Source organism: Mauremys mutica, chromosome 11 (genome assembly GCF_020497125.1).
Source record: "Mauremys mutica isolate MM-2020 ecotype Southern chromosome 11, ASM2049712v1, whole genome shotgun sequence".
Classification (NCBI taxonomy): Eukaryota; Metazoa; Chordata; order Testudines; family Geoemydidae; genus Mauremys; species Mauremys mutica.
The window spans coordinates 82,827,439-82,853,496 of NC_059082.1; the positions used below are offsets into that span (position 1 = coordinate 82,827,439).

Sequence of the window (26,058 nt, forward strand, 5' to 3'; positions counted from 1 at the left end):
TGCTAATGAGTTAAAGCCATAGTTATAAAGGCATTTAATTCATAAGGCAAGCTGCCTCCTAAGGAGCTCAGATGCCATGGTGATGGGTGCACTACCAGAATCTGCCATATAATAATATAGCAAAGCTGGGACCATGTAGCATCTTCACACATGTCATTGAGTTGCACTTGGAATCTCCTGATGATGCTGGGGATAGAACATGGGCTCTCCTGAACAGCTGCACTGTAGATAAAGGAGAAGTTCCATTACCTGTCAGCGCTGCCTATATCTTTTACAAACCTTGCATTTCACCTATAGGGACTTCTCATTAAGAAAAGCTACTACAGTATTCTCCAGTAACACTAGAGTTGGGAATAGCGTTGGTGCAGTTTAACACCATAGAATACAAGAGCAGAGCAAAGCGATGTAGGACATGGAAGTGAAGAAGAATGTCCCATACAGTGGAAACTGCCAGGATTGATTTAGGTCATTGGAATATAACTGCCCAATTTGGAATTTTGGCTGACCACCAAAGTTGGCTCTTGTGGAAAATCCTGTAGGATCTCCACTGGTCAAAGGCAGCCAGGAACTTCTGCTTTACATCTCACCCAAAAGAGAGTGCTCGTATGCTAAGGCATTTGTTCCATATTAACTCACAGCAGAAAGCATTGCGTGTCGACCCTTCCCTGCACCACCTGTACCATCACCTCAAAGGTATCCCCTCCAAATCGCACCCATCACTGCTTCACTTTTGAAATCTGAGATGCTCACAAGGTAGTGCTTTGCAAGCTGCTTTGCAAAGAGCAGCCTAAGAAGATAATTGGTGTCTCTCCACCACCAAGTCTGTACCAGATGACATGATTAAGGCTGCGTGTATGCCACGGAGGTTGCGGAAGTCACAGATTCTGTCACTTCCTGCAACCTCCGTGACTTCCGCAGCGGCCAGTGTGGCTGACCCCAGGGGTGCCCAAGCAGCGGCCCTGGGGACAGCTGCTCGGGCGGCCCTGGGGACAGCCAGACTGCTGGAGCGGCTCTGAAGGCAGCCGTTTGGACGCCCCTGCAGCCAGCCGCACCAGCCACTGTTCTGGAAGCTCCCGGCAGCTGACCCCCGGGACCACGGCCGGCTCCAAGTTTTTTGCCACCCCAAGCAAAAAAATTTCCCCCCGCCCCAACTCTGCTCCTTCCCCGCCCCATTCCAACCCCTTCCCCAAATCCTCGGCCCCACCTTCTCCCCCCGGGCATGCCGCATTTCCCCTCCTACTCCTCCTTCCCAGGCTTACCTGGGAGGGAGGGGGGAGAAGCGGAGTGGCGGTGCGCTCAGGGGAGGAGGCAGAGATGATCTAGGAGGGGAGCGGTTCTTCTGCCCACCCCGGGTTACTTCCTGCGGCCCTCCCCACACCCCGCACCGTGCCCCCCACCGCTGCAGTTCACCTCCGCTCGGGGCCGGCTCCCTGCATTTGCACTCCAAGCAAAAAAAAAAAAGGAGGCCAGAGTGCCGCCCCTTGGAAAGTGCCACCCCAAGCACATGCTTGGAGCACTGGTGCCTAGAGCCGGCCCTGCCCGGGACTCCCCGAGCAGCGGCCGATGTGGCTGGCCCTGGGGGCGGCAGGAGCAGCCAAAGCTCAGCGGCTGGCCCCAGGGCTTCCCCCCATGGTGGCCAGAACAGCCACTGGCCCTCTGGGGCTTCCCTCCCGCCCAGGCTGCTGCTGGATCAGCAGCGGGTCCCCGGGGCTCCCCCCAGGCGGCGGGAGTGGCAACAGGCCCCCGGGGCTCCACACACAGTTGGTGCCGTAGACTTGCCCCACACAGTGCCCCCTTCACAGAGCCCCCCTCACAGCGCCCCTCCCCCACAAAGAGTCAATCAGGGGTATTTATGGTATAAGTCATGGACGGGTCATGGGCCGTGATTTTTTGTTTCTTGCCCGTGACCCGTCCATGACTTTTACTAAAAATACCCGTGATTAAATTGTAGCCTTAGACATGATTAATGAGGTCATACTGAAAAACAACGATGAACATAATTGTTCTGTGAATCAGTCATTTTTATCACAAATCAGATTAAAAGAACAAATAATTGCTGTGCTCTGTTCCTGAAACACTGGAAGGGATTAAGGAGAGCGGGCTAGGAAACAGCCTATTTGCTGTCATCAGTAAAACCCAATAGAGTTTTTCCTTTTCTAATTCCAGCTTTGATCTAACTGCAAGTCATCAAAAATAAAAAAATTAAAAAAAGAAACAAACCAACCAAGATTGACTGGACAATTCCCTTGTCCCCTCCCCGGCTGGTGGGTCCAGTATCTCTAAATCAGGGTAAATTCTCTCAGCTGAAGTAGGAGCTGGACTGCACTTTCTTTATTACAGCAGTAGCATTTCTTGAGAACTAATGATCTGTCTATCTTGGGTCACTGGAAGGAGAGGAAAAGTTCCAGCATTTTGGAAGGGGAGAGTCACTGGTTGTAGGTGTGGGGGAACTGGTTCACAGAGCCCTGGTTCTTGGTGGGGAGAACTGGTTCAGAGCACACTGGTTCTGGGAAAGATCATCAAATGACGGGCGAGAGGAAGAGAAGAGAGTGACCATAACTGCCGTGTGCGCTAATGGGAAACAGATTTTTGCTTCTGTCATTTTCCCACAAGAAACCCTGGAAGTCACGCGTTCCAAAAAACCATGGCTTATACTTCATTTCCATTTTATCGCCAGGGAAATCAAATCCTGGAATCGTCTCATTCATGTTTATCTGAACGGATTAATAAATTAATAAATAAATAAAGAGAAGAAGGGAGCCGGAGTGGAGAACAATGAGCTGCGGCAGCTGGGAAACAGCTTGGTCGGCTCGCTCCTTTCTAGGTCTCATGATTTCATTGCCACTGCAGTCCATCCAAAGCCCTGCACGCAATGCGAGATAAATCAGTGCACCGAATGACCAGCTCCTAACCCTTCGGAAAGGATGGGCTCCTCTCACTTGGCCTTGCTGGGCGCACATGTTTGTAATCTCGGGATCAATCCCAGTGTGAATGGAGCAACACAAGAAAACAAGTTCAGGAGAAAGGTCATTGGGCCCAGGGCAGGCCTGTTCAAAGGCTACATCACATGCAGCTGCTCCAGTCTCGTGTGCTTTCTCGGACGTGTTTATTAAGAAGCCCCCGCCAATATCTGCATCTGCATGGAGCTGTCAGGCCCCTGGGAAGGTCTGAGCACTTCTCCTTTAAGGTGGCTGGTTGCAGAAAGGGCATTTGTGGGGTGGATTTCATCAAAGGCTGACACGTTCCATGCTGCCTGTTTAGAAAGCGCTGGCTGTGAGGTGGAACAGATGCCTTCAAAACCCAACACTTGGGGAGGTGGGCTGCTCTGTCTCGAAAAGGTCTTCGGCTGAGGCGGACACCATGTGACTGGGCAGCTGCGTGAGACTCAATGGAGAGAGGCAGGCTCACGGCATCACCTTTTTCTTTCTATGGCGCCTGCCTCCTGTCACCACGACTCCTGAAGCACTTTGCAAACAGGACATGCAGAGCCCTGCTGCCAAGTCTGGGGTGGAGGGCGCTGCCAAAGTTCGGGGCGCTGGGAAATTGCAGCTAAGGAACATAGGGCAAACTTTGATCCTCACTAAAAGGACCTGAGTTCTTAAATGCCCACAGAGAGCAGACAGGGAATGGGGTTTCCAAGGTCTCTTTCAAACAATCCATACGCAATAAACCAGAATAAAATGCTTCTCTAGCGGGATTTAATTCCTAACAAACTCAGTCGTCACTCCAGGGTCACAGACAGGGATGCTGCGGTACGGCTGTGCTTATTCCAGTACCTTCCTCCTACTCATTCAGTGACAACCTTCCACCTTCACCCAGACCTCAGCATTTTCCTCATTGGATGCAGTAACCCTGATGCAACTATATTCTGCCATCCCCAGCCCCAAGAACACATGCCCTGGGAGGCTGGGTTTCTGATGAATGGTTGCAGTAACCCTGACATATTGCACTGCTTCTCCCATCTTTAGATAGTGCCCATCATTAAAAAAGGGAAGAAGGAGAATCTGGGGAACTACAGACTGGTCAGCTTCACCTCAGTCCCTGGAAAAATGGAGCAGGTCTTCAAGGAATCCATTTTGAAGCACTTGGAGGAGAGGAAGGTGATCAGGAACAGACAGCGTGGATTCACCAAGGACAGTCATGCCTGACCACGATTGCCTTCTATGATGAGATAACTGGCTCTGTGGATATGGGGAAAGTGGTGGACGTGATGTATCTTGACTTTAGCAAAGCTTTTGATACGGTCTCCCACAGTATTCTTGCCAGCAAGTTAAAAAAGTATGGTCTGGATGAATGGACTGTAAGGTGGATAGAAAGCTGGCTAGATCATCGGGTCAACGGGTAGTGATCAATGGCTCCATGTCTAGCTGGCAGCCGGTATCAATCGGAGTGCCCCAGGGCCGGTTTTGTTCAACATCTTCATTAATGATCGGGATGATGGGATGGATTGCACCCATGGACAGCAAGTTTGTGGATGACACTAAGCTGGAGGAAGAGGTAGATACATCAGAGTGTAAGGATAGGGTCCAGAGTGACCTAGACAAATTGGAGGATTGGGCCAAAAGAAATCTGATGAGGTTCAACAAGGACAAGTGCAGAGTCCTGCACTTAGGACAGAAGAAACCCAGGCACTGCTACAGCCTGGGGACCAACTGGCTAAGAGGCAGTTCTGCAGAAAAGGACCTGCAATTACAGTGGACAAGAAGCTGGATATGAGTCATCGGTGTGCTCTTGTTGCCAAGAAGGCTAACGGCATATTGGGCTGCATTAGTAGGAGCATTGCCAGCAGATCGAGAGAAGTGATTATTCCCCTCTATTTGACACTGGTGAGGCCACATCTGGAGTATTGTGTCTAGTTTTGGGGCCCCCCACTACAGAAGGGGTGTGGACAATTTGGAAAGAGTCCAGCGGAGGGCAACGAAAATGATTAGGGGGCTGGGGCACATGACTTACGAGGAGAGGCTGAGGGAACTGGGCAGGTTTAGTCTGCAGAAGAGAAGAATCGGGGGGATTTGATAGCAGCCTTCAACTACCCGAAGGGGAGTTCCAAAGAGGATGGAGCTCGGCTGCTCTCAGTGGTGGCAGATGACAGAACAAGGAGCAATGGTCTCAAGTTGCAGTGGGGGAGGTCTAGGTTGGATATTAGGAAACACTATTTCACTAGGAGGGTGGTGCAGCACTGGAATGGGTTACCCTGGGAGGTGGTGGAATCTCCATCCTTAGAGGTTTTTAAGGCCCGGCTTGACAAAGCCCCTGGCTGGGATGATTTAGTTGGTGTTGGTCCTGCTTTGAGCAGGGGTTGGACTAGATACCTCCTGAGGTCCCTTCCAACCCTGATCTTCTATGATTCTATGGTTCCCAGACACTCCAGGGAGTAAGGGGGTGGGGGGGCTAATCAGCAGAGCCAGCTATGCCCAGCCAACAGGTAAATTCACCTTGGGGTCATAACACCCCTTCCTTTGTCTGCTGCCAATCCCTGCAGAGCACAGGTGCCCCTTGGACTGTGGGTGCCGTGAGAATGGCACGAAGCTGCACCAGGCAATGACCCTGCCCATAGCAAATCCCAGCCGTGACTGCACTCGCTAACCTGATGACATGAGAGACCAAGAAACTCTTCATCTCAGGACTGCTCACGAAAGCCAGCTCTCCATCACCATGGACCTGGCAGTGCTGTTGGGCCTCCAGCCACTGGGCCTTCTCCACCACCAGTTGGTAGCAGTGATTGTTGCCGGGGAAGACCAGGCCATCTGACGGGCACATTGGGTGAACCACTGTATGAGGGGAAAAAAAACAAAGCTTGAAGCCCCTGAGGTGGACATGTGTTGGAAGGTGGGATGCCCGACCCACCGGCGAGACCCCACAATGCAAGTGTAAGACATCAGCTCGCAGGTGTGACCATGTCTCCCTCTAGTGGACCCTAACCCTAAGGAACCGATTAGAAGTACCAGCCCTTTGTCTTACTCCCTTAGCTCCAGCCGCAGGGGCTTGTGCATTTGGTGCTGAGAGGCGTGGGTTCTTACCCCATGAATGGGCCATAGTGGGTGGAGGTTGTTACATAATCTGGGGCATGTGAAAATGTGACTAAGGCAGAAAGAATTTAGAGAAGAGTGAATGAGGAGGAGGTAGGGAAGGATATGAGGAAGATGTAAAGAAAAGACGCTTGAGGTGCTCAGATACTGTAGTGCAGATGGGCATGGCCACACAAGGGTTCTCCAGGGCACGCCTAGCGAGATTGACTAGATGACTAAAAAGGTGCTGGGGGAGTGGAAGAAACCCTGGGTACTGAGAATGCCTGGTCTATCTGGACTGAGTGGGTCTGGTTCTCCGGTGCCCTGTGTCTTGTGCATTCCTTTCCACCAGTGCAACGTGGGTGCAAAATGCCGCCAGAAGATCTTACTCAATTGGCAGTGATGTATAAGTACTCAAGATGCAGGGCAGCGGTCACGTGGGCCCTTCATTCCCGGTGCTGGCAGGGCCTCGAAAGGAAGGAATTTTTGGAGGAACCAGTTCTCAGTGTAATTCTTCCCTCCACCCAGCCCAAACCAACTTCAGCAGGCACCTCATCAGCCAAACTCGACTCACCTTTGCCCGGTTCTTCAGTCTCTGCAGTAATACTATACACAACTGCTAGGCTGGTGCCACCCCTATTCCTGATCCGTAGGTCCAGGCTTTCATTCGTCCTGACCAGGGTAGGACACTGCAGGTCTATCTGCTCTGGGGGAGCCACCACCTCAACGTCTGTCTGCACGGAGGTGACCCTGGCACCCACAAAGAGGGTGACAGTGACGTTGTAGCGCCCGGGCAAGGCGTACTGATGGAGCGCTGCGTTTTTGGTAGTGTTGAGAAGCCCGGATCCATCCCCGAAGTCCCACTGTAAAGTGCTGACAGCAACTGGAATACTGACATTGAAGGCCAACATGTGGTGAAGGCTGTGAGGGCGGTGGGGACCTGTGAAAGAGGCGTGCAGCCGTGCTGGGAAGATAGAGCGGACAAGGGAAGGGCCACCACAGGCCCGCCTAGCAGAGTCCTCAGTGCAAAACGGCAAACAACCGGAGGAAGAATTTGGTTCAAGGGCCACACCGCACAGACACTGCTCCTGGTCACCAAAGCCGCCGTACTCCTGGGCTTCAGCATAGCAGAGGGCGCTGCAGGTCTCCTCGCTGAGGTTTGCAGAAGGAACGGTCACGAAGAGGATGACGGACTCGGCTGCCCCTGTGGAGTTGTCGGTCACGCATGCTATGTAAGGCGCTCCTAGAGGGGAAAGAACAGAGAAGCCTGCTGCGAACTGACCACACCAGGCCATAACTCATCGGAACCCTCAGTTAGACACCACACCTCTGCAAGTGGACTTTCCCCAGGCCGGGAGCTGCAGGGAGACTACACAGCAGAGGGTTTCTATTCTGAGCATTTCCTATTGCAGTCTTGCTTGGGAACCCTTTAATCCACCCGTGGCGTTTGCCAATCCCTTTGTAGCGGTGACGACAGGAAAACCCGGCCATCAGCACAGATTTATGGAGTAGCAAGGCACAGTAAATAAAGAGTACCACAGAGAATATTCCACTCCCACAGGGTATGAAGCTGATCTGATCCTGAGTCCCTGCTTCGGAGTGAGTGTGGCTAGCACGTGGGGGGTGGGTTCTCTTCCTGGTTCTGCTGCCAATTCTCTGCAGGGCCCGGTGTCATTCACTTAAATTCACTGGTATCTGAGCAATAAGCCCACACCCAGCCAAGCAGCGGTGCATGCACATTGGCACCCCAACAGGGCAGTATATGGGTGAAGCTTCTGCTGCCCCATCCTGTGCTATGGATAAGCAGAGGATATAAACCTACAGGCACATGGGTACACACACATAGTCACATGATGCACACACACACCCCAAACACAGATATACACAGCAGATCCCATTCCCAGGGCAGTAACTTATTCACTTGTGTTCCCCAACTCTTGACCTGCCTAAGATGGGTGGGGGTTTTTCCCTGCCACAAACACACACTGATTTTGCAGCGTACACAGCCTCAGCCCAGCTGGGATTTCCTTGCCTCGCGTCCAATTCTGCCCACGCAATTGAGGCATGTTTACTGGTCTGTCTCTGACTGTTGCTACAACAGTGCTCCCAAAACATCTCAACACTGCTGTCCTCGTGTCGGTTTCCCATAATGATCCCATCTGCCTGCCCGGGTCTCGCTGAAACCCCAGGACAGTCATTGAGCCATGCTACCTATTTAGAAATGCATGAGAAAAGCCCCTTGTTATGATTATAGATGCTTGGAAAGTACCTTTTTAAAAATACTAGGCCAATTACATCCCATGGGCCACATGTGATCAGCGCTAGCCATTAACAACTGCCCGTATTTCCCAAAGAGAGACAAGGTGACTGAGGTACTATATTTTATTGGCCCAAATTCTGTTGGTGAGAGAAACAAGCTTTCCAGGCACCCACAGCTCTGCTATTACCTCACCCAACTTGTTTCTCTAATACCCTGAGACCAACACAGCTACAACTACAAGGGCATTTCCCAAACCCTGTTCTATACAAGTTCTTATCCTGCCCTCTTCACCGCAGAATCTAAGTGCCTGCCAGTCCTGGCCCCTGACAAAGCTCTGTCTCCCACACACACCAGCTTTATCCTTACGGTAGGAAGTTCCACTCTGCCTGAGGAGCAGAGGTGTCAGCCTTGAGAGGTCATTGCGTCCAGTCCCCTGCACTCATGGCAGGACTTCATCTTCTCTGGGACACCTTAAAGCAGGGTTCTCAAACTCCCAGCCCTCTGCAGCCCGTGAGCCAACCCAATGTGGCCCGCAGGGCTCCAGCAGTTTTGGGGCCGGGTCTCTCCCTTGGCCCCACCTGCCGCTCCCAGGTGCTCTCCCCTCAGGGGCCCAGGCAGCGCAGCGGAGCTGAGTGGCACCTGCCTGCTCACTCCAGTGGCTGCCGGTCCCTCCCTGTGGCCTAGGAGCAGGGCGTGGCGGGGCTGTGCCTCCTCGCACTGCCCCCCCCAAGTGCCTCTGCGGCCAATGGGACGCTGTGAGGGCGGTGCCTGGGGGCAGAAGCATGTGGGGGCCCCCAGGTAAGTGCCACACCCCTGACTCCCTCCCAGAGCCTGCACCCTCACACCCTCCCCACATACCCCCTCCTGCCCCCAAACTCCCTCCCAGAGCCTGCACCCCCTTCCCTTTCCCCTTCCCACACCCCCTTCCACCTCCAAACTCCCTCCCAGAGCCTGCACCTCCTTCCCCCTCCCCACACCCCCCAGCCCCCACACTCCATCCCAGAGCCTGCACCCCAGACCCGCTCCCGCACCCAGACTCCCTCCCAGAGCCTGCACCCCAATCCCCTACCCCAGACCTCCTTCCCCACCCTAACTCCGTTCCAGAGCCTTACGTAGGTAGAAGGCGGAGGGTTTTTTTTGGGGGGGGTGAATTTTTGGGGGGTGGGTTCTGGGCGGCATGAGTGACCTTGGCCCGCTGGGAGGATTTGAGGACTGGCACTGGCCTTAAGGTAAATTGAGTTTGAGACCTCTGCCTTAGAGGAAAGTCTATTGTTCAGATTAAGGCCTTGATTCAGCAGAGTATTTATGCAGTTGCTCATCTCCATCCCTACTCAGCATATGCTAACGTCCCATTGACTTCAGAGGGATTTCAATTAGTTAAGCACGTGCTTACTTGCTTTGATGAATTGGGGCCTAAGGAAAAAGGACATAGAGGCCACCATCTGGTGGTTGCTTTGGTGGCCTGTGAGTAATGAGTTTACTGGTCTCAGCCCTATTCTCAGTGAATGGGGACTCCCTTAATAAAGTCACTGGCATGGCAGGCACTGATCTCTGGTCTGAGCAGAGAAGCGGAGATAAAAATAAAGGTGAAATGCAGTGCGTATTTAGGCAAAAATGTGCTGCTGAAAGGTGCTAGCTGCTGGGAAAATGAAGCCCTCTTTGTCCACACCACAGGTGTGGCATGGGCAACCGGAGCACAAGATTCCCCCTCACTGCCCCACCAATGTGCCTCTAAGGTAGCTTGGAGGAACCTCCTCTAGGGGTGAAAAGACAGCAGCTTCCTGCCCCTGGCCCATCCAATCCTTAGCCTCTCTGCTGAGACACACAACAGAGGAGCCCCATTACTGATACGGATTCCAGTCTACCAGGACCTTGTCTGAGATTCACCAACGAGCCATCAGATGAGAATGACTTGCCGCCGCTACTGAGTGGGCTAGATGAGAACTGGCTGAGATGACTTGAGGGATGGAAGAGTCCTTAGTGGAGTATCAGCCTCTTTGATCTCAATGTTTCCACTAGATTTACCTTTACCATAAACCAGAGCCCATCCCCCTTCCTTACCACAAGTAACATCATTGGTGAATGAAACATTGAAAAGAGGAAGGTTTGCCACTTCAGGAGGCTGGGCACATTTTGTATCCAACAGCTGACTAACGTTAACTTTTCTTTCTTCCACCCAGCGGGGGAGCCAGGAAAGTTTGCAGTCACAAAGAAATGGATTCAGACTTAAGTTTCTAGAACAGAATAGAGGAAGATTATGCATTAACTTGACAATGGGAACCATACGATAAGTGTTAATTACACCATCATAAAAATCCCCCTGTTCCCATCTGCACCACTCCAAGGAAATGTCTCATACAGACTCACTAGGGGAGTTAATGAATAGAGAATCAAGCAATAATTAACATGATTTTTCTAAAGGCTAGAATTAGGCAAGTACTGCAAGCACTTTTTTCTCACAATACAAATAATTGTTGCAATTAGAAGTAAATTACAGCCATGATCCTATATTCAAAATAGTCTGCCCTATAACATCAGTTGGTTGCAACAGCAACCTCTGTAGCTAAGGGAGATTTTTTACAGCGTCATTAAAAAACATCTATGAGAATCAAACTGATCTATCAAAAAAGAAATGCAAACGCAGTGGCAGTTTTGTCATGTGGCGGTTTAATGAAAAGATGGAAATGTTAACTGCAGTTGTGTTTGGCCTAAATTACAGCCTTTGGCATTCAGCTGCAAAGAGGACAGAGGTGGGAAGATGTTTGCACAACCAACTGTAGTTGTGCTGCCAGCAGTGTTTGAACCCAGTTCTCTTGTATTAAAAGCACAAGCCTCTATTGCTTGAGCTAAAGAATTAAATCCCTTTGCTGGTACATGTAGCAAGTGTACTGATCTCTCAACCTGTGGCCCAGCCACAGGAAGAAGACAAAGACCCACATGCTCCTATTTATGTAAGAGCTAGATAGTAGAGTCCTGCGTGCAACTCTTCTTTAATCTCGCTCCCGTTATTATGGCTGCAGGTCTTCCAGGTCCCAGTCCCACTGCAGGACTCTACACTCATCCCGGTGCATGGCTCTACTACACAGTATTATTATTACTGTCAACGATGGACCTAACGCTCTGTAGGAGTGAAAATGCAGAACAGAAAGTGATTCTTGCTCATTTGCATATTCCTCTTGAAGAGTACAGTGGGAAAAGATCCCTGCAAGTTCTACTCTTCTTGTCTGTTTAATTATTTCAAGTGACAGAGGTTGTAATTATGTTGATTTCACCTTTGGGGTTTATTCCTTTTGGGTAAACATTTTCAAAAACACCTAAGTGACTTAGGAGCCTAAACGGCAGTTCCTTGAGTCCCAGGTTGGACTACTGTGGCTCCTGCCCCACAGTCGGAAGTCAAGCAGAGATTTAGCCTCGCCGCTCCCAGCCATTTTGTTTTTCTCAGTCACATGCTTTGAAAATGCTAAAGTCAGTTAAAAAACTTGTGCTGTTACAAACTCCCTGAGGGCTCGTCTACCCTGCCCCCATGGACTCCAGGGGTGAGAACAGCACTGCCCATCAAAATGCTGCAGTGTGACTTCCCCCTGTGGATGGCACAGGCGCAAACTAAAAGGTTCCTAGTTGGTGTTAACATTGTCCTCTTGAAACACAACCACACTCATGTGAACTAGGAACATTTTAGTTAGCGGCACAGCATTCACACAGGGGAGTTACGGTGCAGCACTTCAGTGCGCACAGCTCTTCACAGCTTCCCAGACCAAACTGTGGGGCCGTGTAGACATAGCCTCAGAGTACATCTATTCCACAACTGCAGCTGTCAGTCTGACGGACCTACCGAGCTAGCTTTGAACTAGCTACCTTGAATAATGAGAGCAGTGAAGCCACCACAGCACGGGGTGTATAATCCCCACCCAAGGACCCCCGATATGTGCTAGCCCATGCTGCTGTTGCTTCACTGCTATTGATACTGGAGCTAGCTAGATCAAAGCTACTTCAAGTATGTCTACCCGTGCTGCAGTCACCCATCTGATTGCAGTGTAGACAGACCCTAAGTGACCTGAGACGCAGTAGGAGCCAGGGGAAGGGAATTCTGAAAACAAGAGCCATATTCAGAGAGCTGAAGATTAAGGAACAAGAACTTACATGTAACTTAAATTAAATAAATTATCAAATATTCCATCTTCTAACGTAGAAATCATGTTGTGGCTTATATCTCTGTAACACAGGGAAAATGGGAAAGAAAAGTTTAATAATCATTCATAATGATAAGCATAATTTTCTGCCATTCTTACAGGATGAAAATCCAACCCTGAGTTTTGGATAGCTGGGGGCCCGGCTCTAGGACTTTTCATCTCAAAGATACAGTCATTAATGGCACAGTCCTGCCATCAGCCCACCTTCTCTTACTGGTTCTAGGAGCCAACAGACCCTCAGGGGTGAAGAAGTCAATAAACCAGATGTAAAAAGGTGCTGGCCCTTACAGGCCCTAGGCAGCACATCTGTTAAGGGGCTGTGGCCTCTTTAAGGCAGAGTTTTTGGGAGAGGTCATGTGACTTCAGCAGGGGAACAAGACCTGCTATAAAAGAGGCAACCTGCTGCCAGTAGGAAAGAGCTCAGGGTGGGGGTGTGGTTGGTTGGGGGAGGCTCTGCTTCCCATGTGCAGTAGCTGTGCAAGAGGCTTTGGAGGGAGTGGGGGGAGAGGCCTGAGGCAGGGCTGCCCACACAGGCTGTGAAGTAGCCCACAAGGGCTAGAGATGCAGATGAGTGAAGCTGGAAACAATGCACTAGTGTAGCAGGGTGGTTCCCCGCTCCTGCCCTTCGGGGCTTAAAGCAGCCCTAAAAGCTGGGCTGATGGGGGAAGCAGCTGCAGCTGGGCCACGCACCGATCAGGCCACAGCCGGCCTGTATAAAGAGGCTGGGAGCCAGGAGCCCAAACAGTCTCCCTCTGCCTGTAGAGGGAGATGGGCCTGGCTGCAGGGAGCTAGACAAGGTACCGGAGTGAAGCAGGGCTGGGGACAGGCAGAGGAGCTGGGGAGCTCCAGCTTGGAAAGCCCCAGGCTGCGGCCTAGCATTGGGCTAACAGGTACTGGGGGGTTGCAGGGGGCAGCCCAGGGATAGGTCAAGGCAGCAGGTCCAAACCCTCCTTGCCAGTGCTGAGTGGCTGATACTGCAGTCTGCCCCAGGGCATGGGGGCTAGACAATGACTGGCAGTAGCCACATACTGAGGTGAGGTGGGGACAGTGGGTGGGGGTTCCCCTGGGAGAGGGAGACCCTGAGAGAAAGGGATTACTGCCAGGGGGCAGCACCCCAGGTAAAAGGGGCACCGGGTCCAGGATACCAAGAAATTCAGTGGGATTTGGGCTAAAACCCCTTACCAACATGCTGAGATACCACTATCCCCAGGGCTAGTCCTTTATTATGTCCTCATTTACAATACTTGACCATTCTACCATCGACCAGCCTGGTCACTGGGTTGAATCAAATTGTATCCAAACTTCTGAATGCCAGGAGAGTTCACTAGCTCATACAGTTAAATGCACTGTGCACATATTCCGTACTGGACAAATTAGGCTTGTGTCAAACAGTAAAATAGGCTTTTGATGCATCTGAGCCCTGGGCATAGGGGATAGAGGGCCAGGAAGCTCAGAGCAAGTGTTATGGAACAAGGGTAGCTTGCCAGACACCAAAAGGGATTTTTACATAACTGCTCAAATATGCCTTAAATCTGCCATAAGACTACAAAGGGGTAACGTGTACTCACAGTTCTTCCAGGGAAGTCAGATGTTTAAAAGCCTGAACATCTAAAATGGTGATCTTGTTATTGGAAAGATCCCTAAAGAAAGAGAACAGTGCAGTTTATTATCATGCAAATTCATTGTGTCTGTCTTCCACCATCGAGGCTTAGAAAAGACTGTCTCCAAACTCATCCAGATTCCAGACAGAAAGTAAGTTCTTGGTGTATTAAAACGGAACAGTTATCTCAGCCAAAAAGAACACCTTTCCCAGCTATAAAGCATCCACTGCTCCAAGCTTTGCATTATGTGTCGATATGAATTAGGCCTATCACTACACAAAAAAATACTCCCATAACATTTTTAAAGTACAATAATTACAGGCATGACAAATTTATTACTAATTCTCAGGCACCAGTTTAAAACTGAAGTCTAATATATGCCTCATAAAGAAATTACTTTAAGGAGTAATTTTGACAAAGTAGTTATTAAGTTATACTTAGAATTTTCTGTGGAACCTTCATGTAGTGTTGTCAGTGCCAAAGAACTGGTAATTAATTACAGGAGTGACGCATTCAGCTTAAATACAAAAATCTTTTTTCTTTTTTAATGACTGCAGAACTTAGAAGAGGAGGAGTAACAAAATATGTTTTGTTAAAGTAAATACAGGGGCCGTATTGAACTCTATATAAAGGAACACCGGGGAAATAACCATTTTAAACCTTCCCCGTCTTACTAATAACCTGCACCTTATTCAAACTGGAACTATTTCCACCCTCTCATTCACTTTACACGATTTATACTGTTCAATTTATGTCCTTTGTTTCACTGTCCTACCTAAGTGACATTTAAAAGTAAACAAACTAGTCAGTTTCCATTTTAATTCCCGGTGAGTCTCGTTTCTTACCCAGTGCTGCTGGGGAAGTGGGTTCAACACCGCACCAGCAAGAAAAAGATTAAGTTTAAAAAAAAAAAATCTTTGCAATTATGGTCTAAAAAATTAGCAAAACCCCTTGCTATTTATATTAGGTTTTGCAACACAGGACAAAACCTAAATTGGGAGCCTAAAATACTTGACTGTGACCCTTGAATACACCAATATAATACCAATAACACAGATAGCTATCTACTAGTAAATACAACAGTTCTTGTAGCTGTTTGAATGCTGAACCAGCTACACTATCAGGTTGAAAAGGGGGTTGGAATAAGCATAATGGGCTGATCCTTCAGGGTGTCATGTGCTTCCCTGACAGGACTGGGCCCACTCTACAGCTCTCCTAAGTTCCAGAGGTGCCACTTAAAGAATAAAAATCAGAGCCTTTTTTTTTTTTTTTACCCTGAATTCTTTCCTAGGGCATTCCTTGCAATTTCCCTTTGCTGCTGCATCTTTGATTTAATTCAGCAAGTTCTAATTCTCCTGATGGTTCTGACACCTAAATTTGGTCTCTATTTTTTTAACCAAACACACAAGGTAAAATCACAGTCCAAAATTCAACAATCCTTTCAAATAACAGACAGAAAACTGTCCTGGAACCACGGGAATGTGGGGTTGTTAGGAGATTAGTGACAGGAATGCCTAACAGGGAAGGGGCATTTATTTGGGGAGTTGGGATGTCTTTCTCTGGGGGATTTTTCCTCCAAGCTAATAGCATATGTAGAAGAAATTTCCAGCAGCCCACTGAAGGGAACATGAGTGTTGCAAAATAACAATTAAGAAATGCACAAAGGCAGAAGCCAACAGCGATGTTTGTCAAATCAATATGCATTTCCTTTGCTCAGGCTAGCCAGATAATAGCAGAAAATGAAGCATCCTTTGCTAAACTCTCACAAACATGCATGAGCTGCACTCTGTGTAGGAGGCATTTAACTTCCAGACATCAAAGTTACTTCCAAAACCATTTACGACTCCTACTCACAAGACAAAAAAATGAGTTTTGGAATTGGATCCCAGCTGCTCCAGTTGAGATAGGTTTAATCCCTTCCCCATGGAGATGCTGTCTTATTTCTCTAGTTTATCTTCCGTGGGTCTCTGCTTTGCACCTCTATCCCCACATTACCTATAATCATTGCATCACAATCTAATTTATTGAGGACAGGTATAGATAGTTACAAGGAGGCTTTTGCATTGCTTGCGAATAAATGTAGTCTATCCTTTCTAAAAAGTTTTACAAAACCTGCTAGAAAAAGATAGCTTCATGAAGGTTAAAAAAAGAAAAGACTTTTGAGTGGATTTAAACCTTCTCCCTTCAGTGCTGGAGCCCTTGTACTGCCAATCTCAAATGTTCAAAAACTGCGAGTCAGGCCCCTCCGAAAATTGAAAGATTGATTTAAATATGATGCCATTTTAAAAATATTTTTTGTTTCATTTGCCTCCTGGCTTTTGAGTCTTTAGGGGTCAAGTGTTCTCGCTTTTCTCCATAACTAAGAGAGCTGAAAACTTTAAAAATGAAAGCAGAGGGTCTCACACAATCACATGACTCCAGGGTCTGGGACTTTAAGAAAAAACATCTAACAGATGTTGGCAACCCAAACCCAGCTGTGTTGTGCTAGTGCAGCAGAGAAAATGTGGAACTGACTATGAACACAAAACAATGCTAAGATGAGCACAGCTCATCCAGTGTTATTTGACGGTGTATTCACCAAACTTGCCATTATGCAGGGAGGGTGAAATTAATCCTTGTGCAGCCAGCCAGCCCTATGGGCTAAGTGGGATTTAAGCGGCATATAGGCCTTGTGACCATCCCTCTGAACTGAAGTGAATGTCACCAATAAAATTCTGAGTAACTTTTTTTTCTGCATTATGTGACCAGCTCCAATAATGAATAAAATACCAAAAAACAAACAAAAAAAACACAATTCAACAACCCCAAAACAAAAAAACCCAGCATCAGCGGTGGAAAGTGACTTATATTTTTGAAATCCTTTTGGTTGTAGGACCCTAACGCACCCCTCCCCTCCCCAACCCCGTGTAACTACGGGATTGTTATCTTGACCGGGTTCCTTTAACACGCTTTCAAAATACACTCCACTCCTGGGCCCCTAGCACTCAAATGTTTAAACGTCTTCAGCTTCTCCTGAAACCACGTGAGGCTGGTTAGCTCGAGATTGGCCGCCTGCCACTTCAGTCACTTTCACCAAAATAGTCCTAGACTATTTCGTTGATTTCCCTTTGGCCTCTAGCCAAAACCATTGCTAGTATTGGATATCCCCCTGGCCCCCACCTACCTACTCGCTGCTACTGGACCCCAGCTAACCTACAGGAGAAAACAGCCAGGCTATTAAGGATTTCTGTGCATAAACACGACATACCTTCAGTGAAAGGATGGGCTTGACAGCAAGCCAAGTCTTTAGCAAGCACCGTGTACCTTCTGTGAGGGGTGCACACACAGTGGTAATTAATTTCCTTGCAATAACAAGGAGACAGCGAGAGTATTTCTTTTTCAGTTCTCTCCTTTGAGATGTCTGGAAATATCCCGCTTATGCTGTCAGACAGCACCTCAGGCGCAGGGCAGAGGGAGATAGTGTTTCAGCCCTGACAGCTCCCACACATTGTTCCCCAAAACTACAGCCACCTCCCAGACAAACTGCTGTGCTGCTGCACATTCGCACCTTCAGAGCCAATGACTGGCCATTCAAAGCACTGCCCGGGCGGCACCATGCAGAGAGGCAACGGCTTTTTCCGGCCTTGTTAGATTTGTGGATAACACCATTGTCAAGGTGGGGGTTGCAGGTGGCATACGATACCTGCTGACGTTCCTGTTCTCCCTAATGTACCTGACAGATTTAGCTGGCTTCCCCTCTGTTGTGCCCCAAACCTTACTGTACTCCTGGCTTCCCCTCCATTATCCCCCACACCCTAGTGTCTGCTCAGGGCTCCTTTGGTGTTCCTCCCCATACAGTTCATTGCTTCAGGCTCTTTCAGGCCTCAGACAGGCCCCTGAGGGAAGTGATGCACTCTGGGAAAGCAACATGGCTCCTACCCCTCCATCTTCCAATGTTATTTCAGTGCTGAGGCCCCCCACCTCCTCTGTGAGCCCCTACAGACCCCTCCCCACCCTCAGGTAGTTGAGCATCATTCTCCTTGTTTTGTCAAAGAGTAAACCTAGAGCACAGAGCGGTTCCGTGGCCAGCCCGAGGAATACAGCCGAAGAGCCCTGGCTCCCCAGGATGATTAAACCTCACGCTTGCCCTGGACCAAGACTGGAAACGATGATCCCTCCTGGCCTGCCCCATGAAAGGGCAGGGAGCCAAAAGAAGCTTCTCTCCACCTGGGCCAGTTCCAGACAAGCTGCCCAGCATAAGCGACCAGGCCCAGTGTAATGCTGTTTACAGATGGATTATAGCTCTGCCAACTCGTAGTCCTTGATTATACCTCACGTATTGCAGCACGGGCAACAGATCCAAGCACCTTTGACTGCAGAACCCCAGGCTTCTATCACCTGAGTTAAAAGAGAGCTCCTTTAGCCAGCTCTGCTAGTAAGGCTTTTATCCTCCCTGTAGTCCTACCACTAGAGGGCACCACAATCCACATACAAGCTAAAACACTATTCCCTCACTGGCTGCTAGTCAGCCCACGGCTTCTCTGAGCCAACAACAGATTAAAATAATCTCCCTGATTTTAAGCAGCACCAGATCTCTTCTGTGCAAGGCCTGTAACCACAGCGAGGTTCCTGGTGACAGGTGATAATGGGTGAGAGAAGAATGGTGAGATTACACATAGCCCCACCTGCACAAGGAGGTCACTCTCGGCCAGCTGCATTTCCAAAGGACTGATCATCTTTTCCCACCATTTCCTCTGCAACACGTATGGAAAATTATCTGATGCCTTACCGGCATGGGAAGGGCTGCTTCTTAACCAAACAAGGTTACAGCATAAAAAGAAACATGCCAGGAAAGAAACTACCGACCAATAAAACCCCACACTAAGGCTGCAGGATGGGACCAAAACGCAGCCGTCCGGTGCCACAACCGCCATGGCTACATTTTCCCATCTCTTTGCCAGAACCGAGGAAATTTGGAACAGGTTCAAAGCCAAACTAAAGCCAGCAAGAGAACAAGGCTCCTCATTGAAATTTAACCAGCATGCAGGCTGTCATGTGCCCTAATTTAAAAAAAAAAGAGTATTAGTTCAATAGTCTCCTGGGTGACAGGATGGCTCAGGGGTTGAGCCTCAGTTTCCCTGTCTGTGAAATAGGGATCATGTTACTGCCCGGGAAGGCTGTGAGGATCAGTGCATTTGTCTTTGTGAAATGCTCTGTGAGCCTTGGCTGGAAGGCAGAGTAAAAGAGCAGTTATTACTATGAAGGAATAAAAACTGAGCTGGAAATACTACACCACAAGAGCTCTCTTCACAGCTCCCCAAATGACCAGGAAGCTCAGAGATGCTTGAGTCAATAAACATGTGTAGTTAAGCAAATTTTATCAAAATTGCTGAAAGCCCCCTGGAGTTGGGTTCAAATGGGACAGACAAAGATGCAGAGAGGAAAGATGGTCTGGTGGGTAGGCCATTAGCCTGGGACTTGGTAGACCTATCTTTGGTTCCCTGCTCTACCACAGGCTCCCTGTGTGACCACGGGTAAGTCACTCAGTCTTTCTGTGCCTCAGTTTCCCACTTGTACAATGGGGATTACAGCACAGGCAGACTGTGAGTATTGCTACATTAATGATTGTGAGGTGCTGATACCCCAGGGATGGGGACCAGTTACACACTTGATAGAGCTAGAGGGTCCCTTTAGCTGAACCCCCCTTTGCGATCAGACCAAGACGGAAACCAGCAGCAGGCTCTGGTGCCTGGTGGCTGCTTTGTTCATTCATAAAGTTTAGACAGGCGGAGGGTTTGCAAACTGTTCAATTTACACTGGCCAACTAACGCTCTACAGGGCTGGGACAGCCATTGTGTTTATTCCTGCAGCATTGTGGGGAAAGGACTGTTTCAATGTGCTTTTTTCCCCTCTTCCCTAGTCCAAAGAACACATAATGTTACACAGAGTCTAGCCTGCCCCTGGCTGCCAAGCCTGATGTCATACTCCCATTATGTCATTCCCGGGCCCATCCCGCCTTCCTTTCATGAAGCAGAAGGGGAGGGAAGAGAGGGGCAGAGGGGAAAAAAACGAGCTACGCTGGATCACTCCTTTCTCAGCCCTTTTGGTGCATGGAGTCCAGCCAGAACAGTAATGGGAAAAGCATCCGCAGCCGCAGAGAACTGTCTGCACAGACAGAGGCTTGTGTGCAGGCTGACAGGGGGCTGCAGTGACTCATTAATAAACGAGCTTCGAGTTTATAAGCTACAAAAATAAAAGCCACTGGGCCAGGGAAGAAAACAAACCCAGCGAGAAAGTGGGGGAAAGGCGTTTCCCTGCCCTTCTGAAGCAGGATGGAGCACGTGACTCTGAGCAGGGGGCTGGGTTTGGAGGGACTCAAAAGCAGAAGCAGCCAGGGTCAAGCCCTGTTTGGTTCATTAAAAGAACCACCAGCAAGTCAGGACTCAGAGTCCATTAAAGCCCCATCAGTATTAGGTAGGGTGACCAGCTGTCCCGATTTTATAGGGACAGTCCTGATATTTGGGGCTTTGTCTTATATAGGTGCCGATTACTCCCCACCTCCTGTCCCGATTTTTCACCCTTGCTGTCTGGTCACCCTAGTATTAGGGAAAGTGAGGGAGATTCATCCTTGTGTGGCTGCTGCTAAGAGGCCCTTAGTGCCAGCGGGGGGCTGAACTCCGAGCACCCAGGGGCACATAAGCTCATAGACTTACAGAGGGGAAAAAGCTATTAGAACTTCCCAGGCAGGGTAGGGCTGGTCCCTACAGGACACACTAGGGCTTTGGGGGGAGAGGACCACGTCCCTGGCTAAGTGCCAGTTCAAGAGACCAAGTAGGTGCCTACATTCAACAGCTGGGCTCTCTGTCCTTCGGGAGAGACTAGGGTTTCCCTGCAGACCTGGAGGCAGGGCGTGCCTCCCCACGACTGCATCCCCTGCCCAGAAAGTCTCCCCTCCTGTCATGGAATTCCCAAATGAACAATTGAAGATGCATTTCCTAATGTCCCCACAATGGGGCTCCCGCTCCTCCTGCCCTGTGTTCCTGAGGAACGCCCGCCTCCCTGACACATAGACACTGCCCTGCTCCTCCTAGCCCCCAGGTTACATGCACCCACGCAACAAAACCCCATTGCATGCCTCAGCCCAGAGACACACGGCTCATCTCAGCAAGGCCAGGGTGGGGCAGCCCGCGTGAGTGAGATCACAACTCCAGTGTCGTCAGAGCCTGGAAAATCACAGAGGGCGGAAGGGGTATTTACACACACACCCCCAACATGGGTGGGAAAGTCATGGCAAAGATACAGTGCGGTAAGGTGCTTGTACTAACTGTAGCTCATTCACAGGGTGAAGATAAGTCCAGGTCCTGCTGTGAATCAGGGGAACCGCATTGAAGTTAAACTGGAAACTGTGCAGGTGTATCTGACAAGAGAACTGGGCCCCAGGATGCCTGCATTGCCTCCCTTTTGAGTGTTTAAAATTGTAACCTTAACATTCTGTTCAGGGATGGTTTATTTAAATGTAACTTCCCTGCTTAATAGAGGGGAGGGAGGAGAATCAACCAGCAACTTCTGCTTATTTCCCCAAACATTTCCAGAGTTGCGCCTTCAGAAGCCCCTTGCAAGACTCAGCTCTCCTTAACAAAGTCTCACCGAGTGGTAAACTGAGGCACCGACAAGTTAAGTGATTTGTTCAAGGCGCTGCAGCACATCACTGACAAAGGTGGGAATAAAACCTGGGAGTCCTGACTCCCAGTCCTCTGCTCTTACCATCAGCTCACACTCCCTCCCAAAAGTGAGATTGTACAATTATGTGATACACAATAATGGAGCCCGCAGGGGGACAAGTTGCATGGGGGGAAGGGAGTAGGAGAACAGAAATGCAAAATATTAAACTGTGTGAAATGCCCCCTTTTAAAATACAGACACACAGAGCAGCTGACCACGTAGGACTGCTATCTAAGGTTGCCTACGCAGCAGGAATGCCGCAGTAGGTGTTAACACGGCAAATGCTTTTGTAGTAGATGGGAAGAAAATGCAGGCCAGTGCCCCTGTGTAAAAAGTGTGTCCTGGTGCTGCCTCACTTTCATAATAGCCTTTCCAAAAAATAGGGCTTCTGGATGAAAAAAACCTAGGTGTTTTTTGCACACTTGAGCCAGGAAAATGTGTTTTTTAGCTGATGATTCTTTTTTTTTCTTTTTCTTTTTTGGCTTGCGCCTCTCCTAAGACGCAGAAAGGAAGCAACAGGGCTTGTGTGCAGCGGGGGGCTGGTGTCCAGATTTACGCCACAAAGGCTTTGAATTTAAAAAAAAAAAGTCTCGTTACAAGTCCGGAGCTGGGCCCTGGGGAAGTGACACTTATGGACTCATGCTATATATAGGAATGTCCCAGCTTCCAGTCTGGAAACGAATATTCTCTCAGCAGTGGTGCTGCATGGCGCTCTCTCAGCATTGTAACAAGCTGGGCAGGGGGGGTGATGGAAGGACGTGGAGCCTTTCACCATGGGATCCCTGGTTTCAGTCCGACTCAGGTGGGTACTGGCTAAGGCTTGGCTGCCAAATGAGGTTAATAGATTAAGGTGCTCAAATCCCATTTCACGTCAGAGCGCTGAAATGGAACTTATGCATAGGCCCTGTGCTGGTCCTCTGCACACTTCACCCTTTCTGTCCCAAACTGTTGTATAGTGTTGTTGTGTGCTGTGCATTCCACTCCAGAGGTGGCTGCATTTCGGTACAGGGAAATCCCAGCGATTCCATTACAGGTATCAATTTCTAAAGCATGTTTGGATCTGTCGGGATTAAATGTACCAGACAGAGCGCCGTGTAGAGGCAGGAAAAGAGACATAGATTGAGACTTGGGGCTAGACCTGGGGAACTGCTGAGCGTGAGCATTGGTTTGGACACCTGCCTCCTGGGATCAACAGTCCTGTGAGACCAGGGCCATCTTCCACCCAAGGCAGCCACTGTACAATGCCAATGTAATGTAAAAAACAAACAAACAGGTGTGTTCATTTTTCTTTAAAAATCCAAGTCACAAATTCTGGCCCAATGTTTAGCTCTCAGAAAGGGGGCTGACCAAGACGACCTATTTTCACAATGTTCCCCTGCAAACTTTTCCACAGCAAAATCGCAGTTCCTGGCCTGAAAATTCAAGGCAAGGACACAGCAATGTTTGTACTCGGACAGCACCGCTCATTAGAGGACTGCAAAGAACTTGACGTACACCCCTGCCAGGTAGCTGTTATAACCGTAGGGGACAAAGAACGGGTTGTGGTTGAGGGGCTGCACTGGGTCGCACGAGATTTGGATTCAATTCCCTACTCCGCCACAGACTCACTGTGTGACCTTGGGCCAGTCGCTGGGCCTCATTTCCCTCTCTGAAAATTGGGGATGATGCTACATTCTTTCTTCCACCCTCTGTCCGGCCTATCTATTTAGACTGTGAGCTCTCTGGAGCAGGGACCGTCTATTACTCTCTGTTTACACTGCATCTAGAGCAATGGGTGAGCTGGATTTGCAAGGCTATGTGCTAGCAGCCTTCCTGTTACTGGAGCGTGGATCCTTTAAGACTAGCCGGGGAAGGGTCATGTGACTGCCTGTGGGGACTATATAAAGCAACACTCAGCTCAGTTGGGAAGAAGCTAGGGTAGAGGCAAGAGCTCAGAGGAGCTGCGCTTCTCAGCAGCCGGCTAGGTGGTCTAGAGATCAAGCCTGTGAGTCGTAGGACGGCACGGCTTGACGTGGGGCTGGGGGAAAGGCCTACCCCAAGCAGGGCAGGGAGTAGTCCTGATGGCATAATGTTGTGGACAGGTGAGGCTGGAGTAAGGACCTTGGGGCTGAAGCCTGGGGTAGAGAGATGGACTGGGCTCCCCTGCACCTTCGGTTGCCCCTCCTGGAGAAGGGAGTGGACACCCCGAACCAAGGCTGAAGAAGTGGCTGACGTTTCCCTATGGAGAGGGCTGTGATGACGCGTGCACTAAGGGCAAAAGGCTGTCGGCAGAGCCTTGTAACAAGGGCTGGAGGGGCCTGTCTGAGCCTGGGAAGGGCTGTGAGGGCCTGTTTGTTTTGGGAGTTGTTGCCCTTTTCCTATGCTGGGGAGAAAGCCTGTGACAGAGCACTGAAGGTAGGGAAACTAAGGCAGCAAATGACCTGATTCTGGAAAGGGCAACCAGTTACAGGCCCTCTCAGTGCTACTATCATACAACTAATCAATGACTTCATGGATAGCAAAACAGAGACACGGAGAAGCGAAGCGTCCAAGACCACAGAGCAACACACAGGCAGGGCCAGGGATGGAAGCCAGCAGTCCTGACCCACAAGCCTCTGCCCTCGCCCACCCTCCCTTGCTCTGCATTGTGACAGGGTGCTGGTGTGTTGCCAGGCATGCGCCGATGTGTTCTCCCCAGCGTAAACCTCGGATTGTATCCCCTAAGTGTCTGGCAAAGGCAAGCTAGTGGCACTTCTGTAATTCCAGGTGGGATCTGTCTGAAGTCTATCTGAGATTTAAATAGCGGTTATGAACATCTTTCTGGCCAGAGAACACTCCTCAGACTTTCCCAAATATGGTTATGAGAGCGATCAGGGATGAAGCCACTCGGACAAAGGGAACGTGTTACCTCATGGAGCGATGTCATCTTTGGCAGGGCTGATTCACTCACTTGGGTGCAAGGACATCATGCAATACCTCCTCCTCCCAAATTCGATGGGGAGGGGGGTGACTTTTCACACCATGCCCTCCCAGGAACTGGAGAGATGCTCGGGACCTGCAGTGCAGTTCATTTTCCAAGTTATTTTTAGATTATATTTCCTTCATCTTCTTGTTCCCAACATTTAAACAATGAAGCCAAATGCAACAGGACACTGATGACTCACTGAGCGCCTCCTACGTCCATGGAGGTCATTGAAAGTTTTGCTATTGACTTTTGGTCCCAAGTTTGGAACTTTCCCTGTTAAAAACGTATTTTTCACAACTTTTAAGATCATTTCCCAATTGTTCCGCCAATCATGTGACCTGATTGGTCATCCAGACATTCTCAAACAATATGACCCCACTGTTGCATCCCCAGGGCTAGTTCTCTCATGGGAGATCTAACCAGGTGACTCTTGTTAGCATGAAACAGAACTTAGGCCTAATTCATCACACTCATACAGACACGCTCCAATGGCAGGATGAACTCCCGGCCCAACCCCTCCCTGGTAAATCATGTTTTAAAACCAAAACAGACAGGGCCTTACAGTTTGGAAATCCAACCACCCAAATATTTAAACTGTGTTAACAGTCACAGTTAGAGCTGCATATAAACAAGCTGTCTGCAATTTTATCCAGCTCAGGGTCAGCCCTGCAAATATACATTTGTTCCACCAAAACTTTGCAAAGAAACTAAAGATATGTTAAAACAGTGTCTCTTCCCTGCATACACAGCAGAACGGAAGGGCGGTGGGGTGGGAATAAGGTTAGAAGCCTGCACTCTGAACCCAATAGTTTTCCAGGAAGTTATCCACCTTTCTCCCCCAATAGCGAACTTCTGGAAGAACCCCATAGTGATGTGCTCTCTCCCCAACGCCCAGCCCTGTTCTCTCAAAAACCAGGAGGGCTGCAAGAGGGCAGTATGCTCAACTCCTGGAGCTGGGGGATGTTTTCTATTGTTACCTTACACTAGCCATTTAGGAGTTATGCAGGTGGGCCGCTAAGAAAACTGTATCTACACGTCCTTTGGTTAAAAGTGAAGCATCCCCAATGCACGGCCTTCAGCTTGACCAGACTTAGCAGGGTAATGTGCAGCCAGGTTGGCTGAAGCGGTATCTTCTAGGTTCCAGAAACAAGCAGGGCTCCCTGAGATAAATAATGTGAAATTCTGTAGTATTTTCCCCAGCACCAGGAGCATTGATCTATATAATGAATGAGCGCCAGAGACAAGGCTTTTAAGATGCAAGAAGCTTTGGAGAATATTTAAATGATATAAAAAGGACCTCAGTTCGCTTAAATGGAAGGAGCTAGCTCCAGAAAATGGAGAGAAATCCTGGTAA

The 26,058-nt window shown here is 49.4% G+C and overlaps 1 protein-coding gene across 1 annotated transcript in view; it reads right to left on the minus strand.

Annotated features, from left to right (window-relative positions):
* PKD1 (polycystin 1, transient receptor potential channel interacting) overlaps positions 1-26,058 on the minus strand; it is a 138,426-nt gene that overhangs the window by 70,210 nt on the left and 42,158 nt on the right. Inside the window, exons 2-6 of the mRNA XM_044980776.1 lie at positions 14,027-14,098; positions 12,409-12,480; positions 10,330-10,502; positions 6,583-7,251; positions 5,588-5,771 (exon numbers count right to left, since the gene is read on the minus strand). Of these exons, the coding sequence (XP_044836711.1) occupies positions 5,588-5,771; positions 6,583-7,251; positions 10,330-10,502; positions 12,409-12,480; positions 14,027-14,098 (1,170 nt within the window). The remainder of the gene's footprint in view (positions 1-5,587; positions 5,772-6,582; positions 7,252-10,329; positions 10,503-12,408; positions 12,481-14,026; positions 14,099-26,058) is intronic.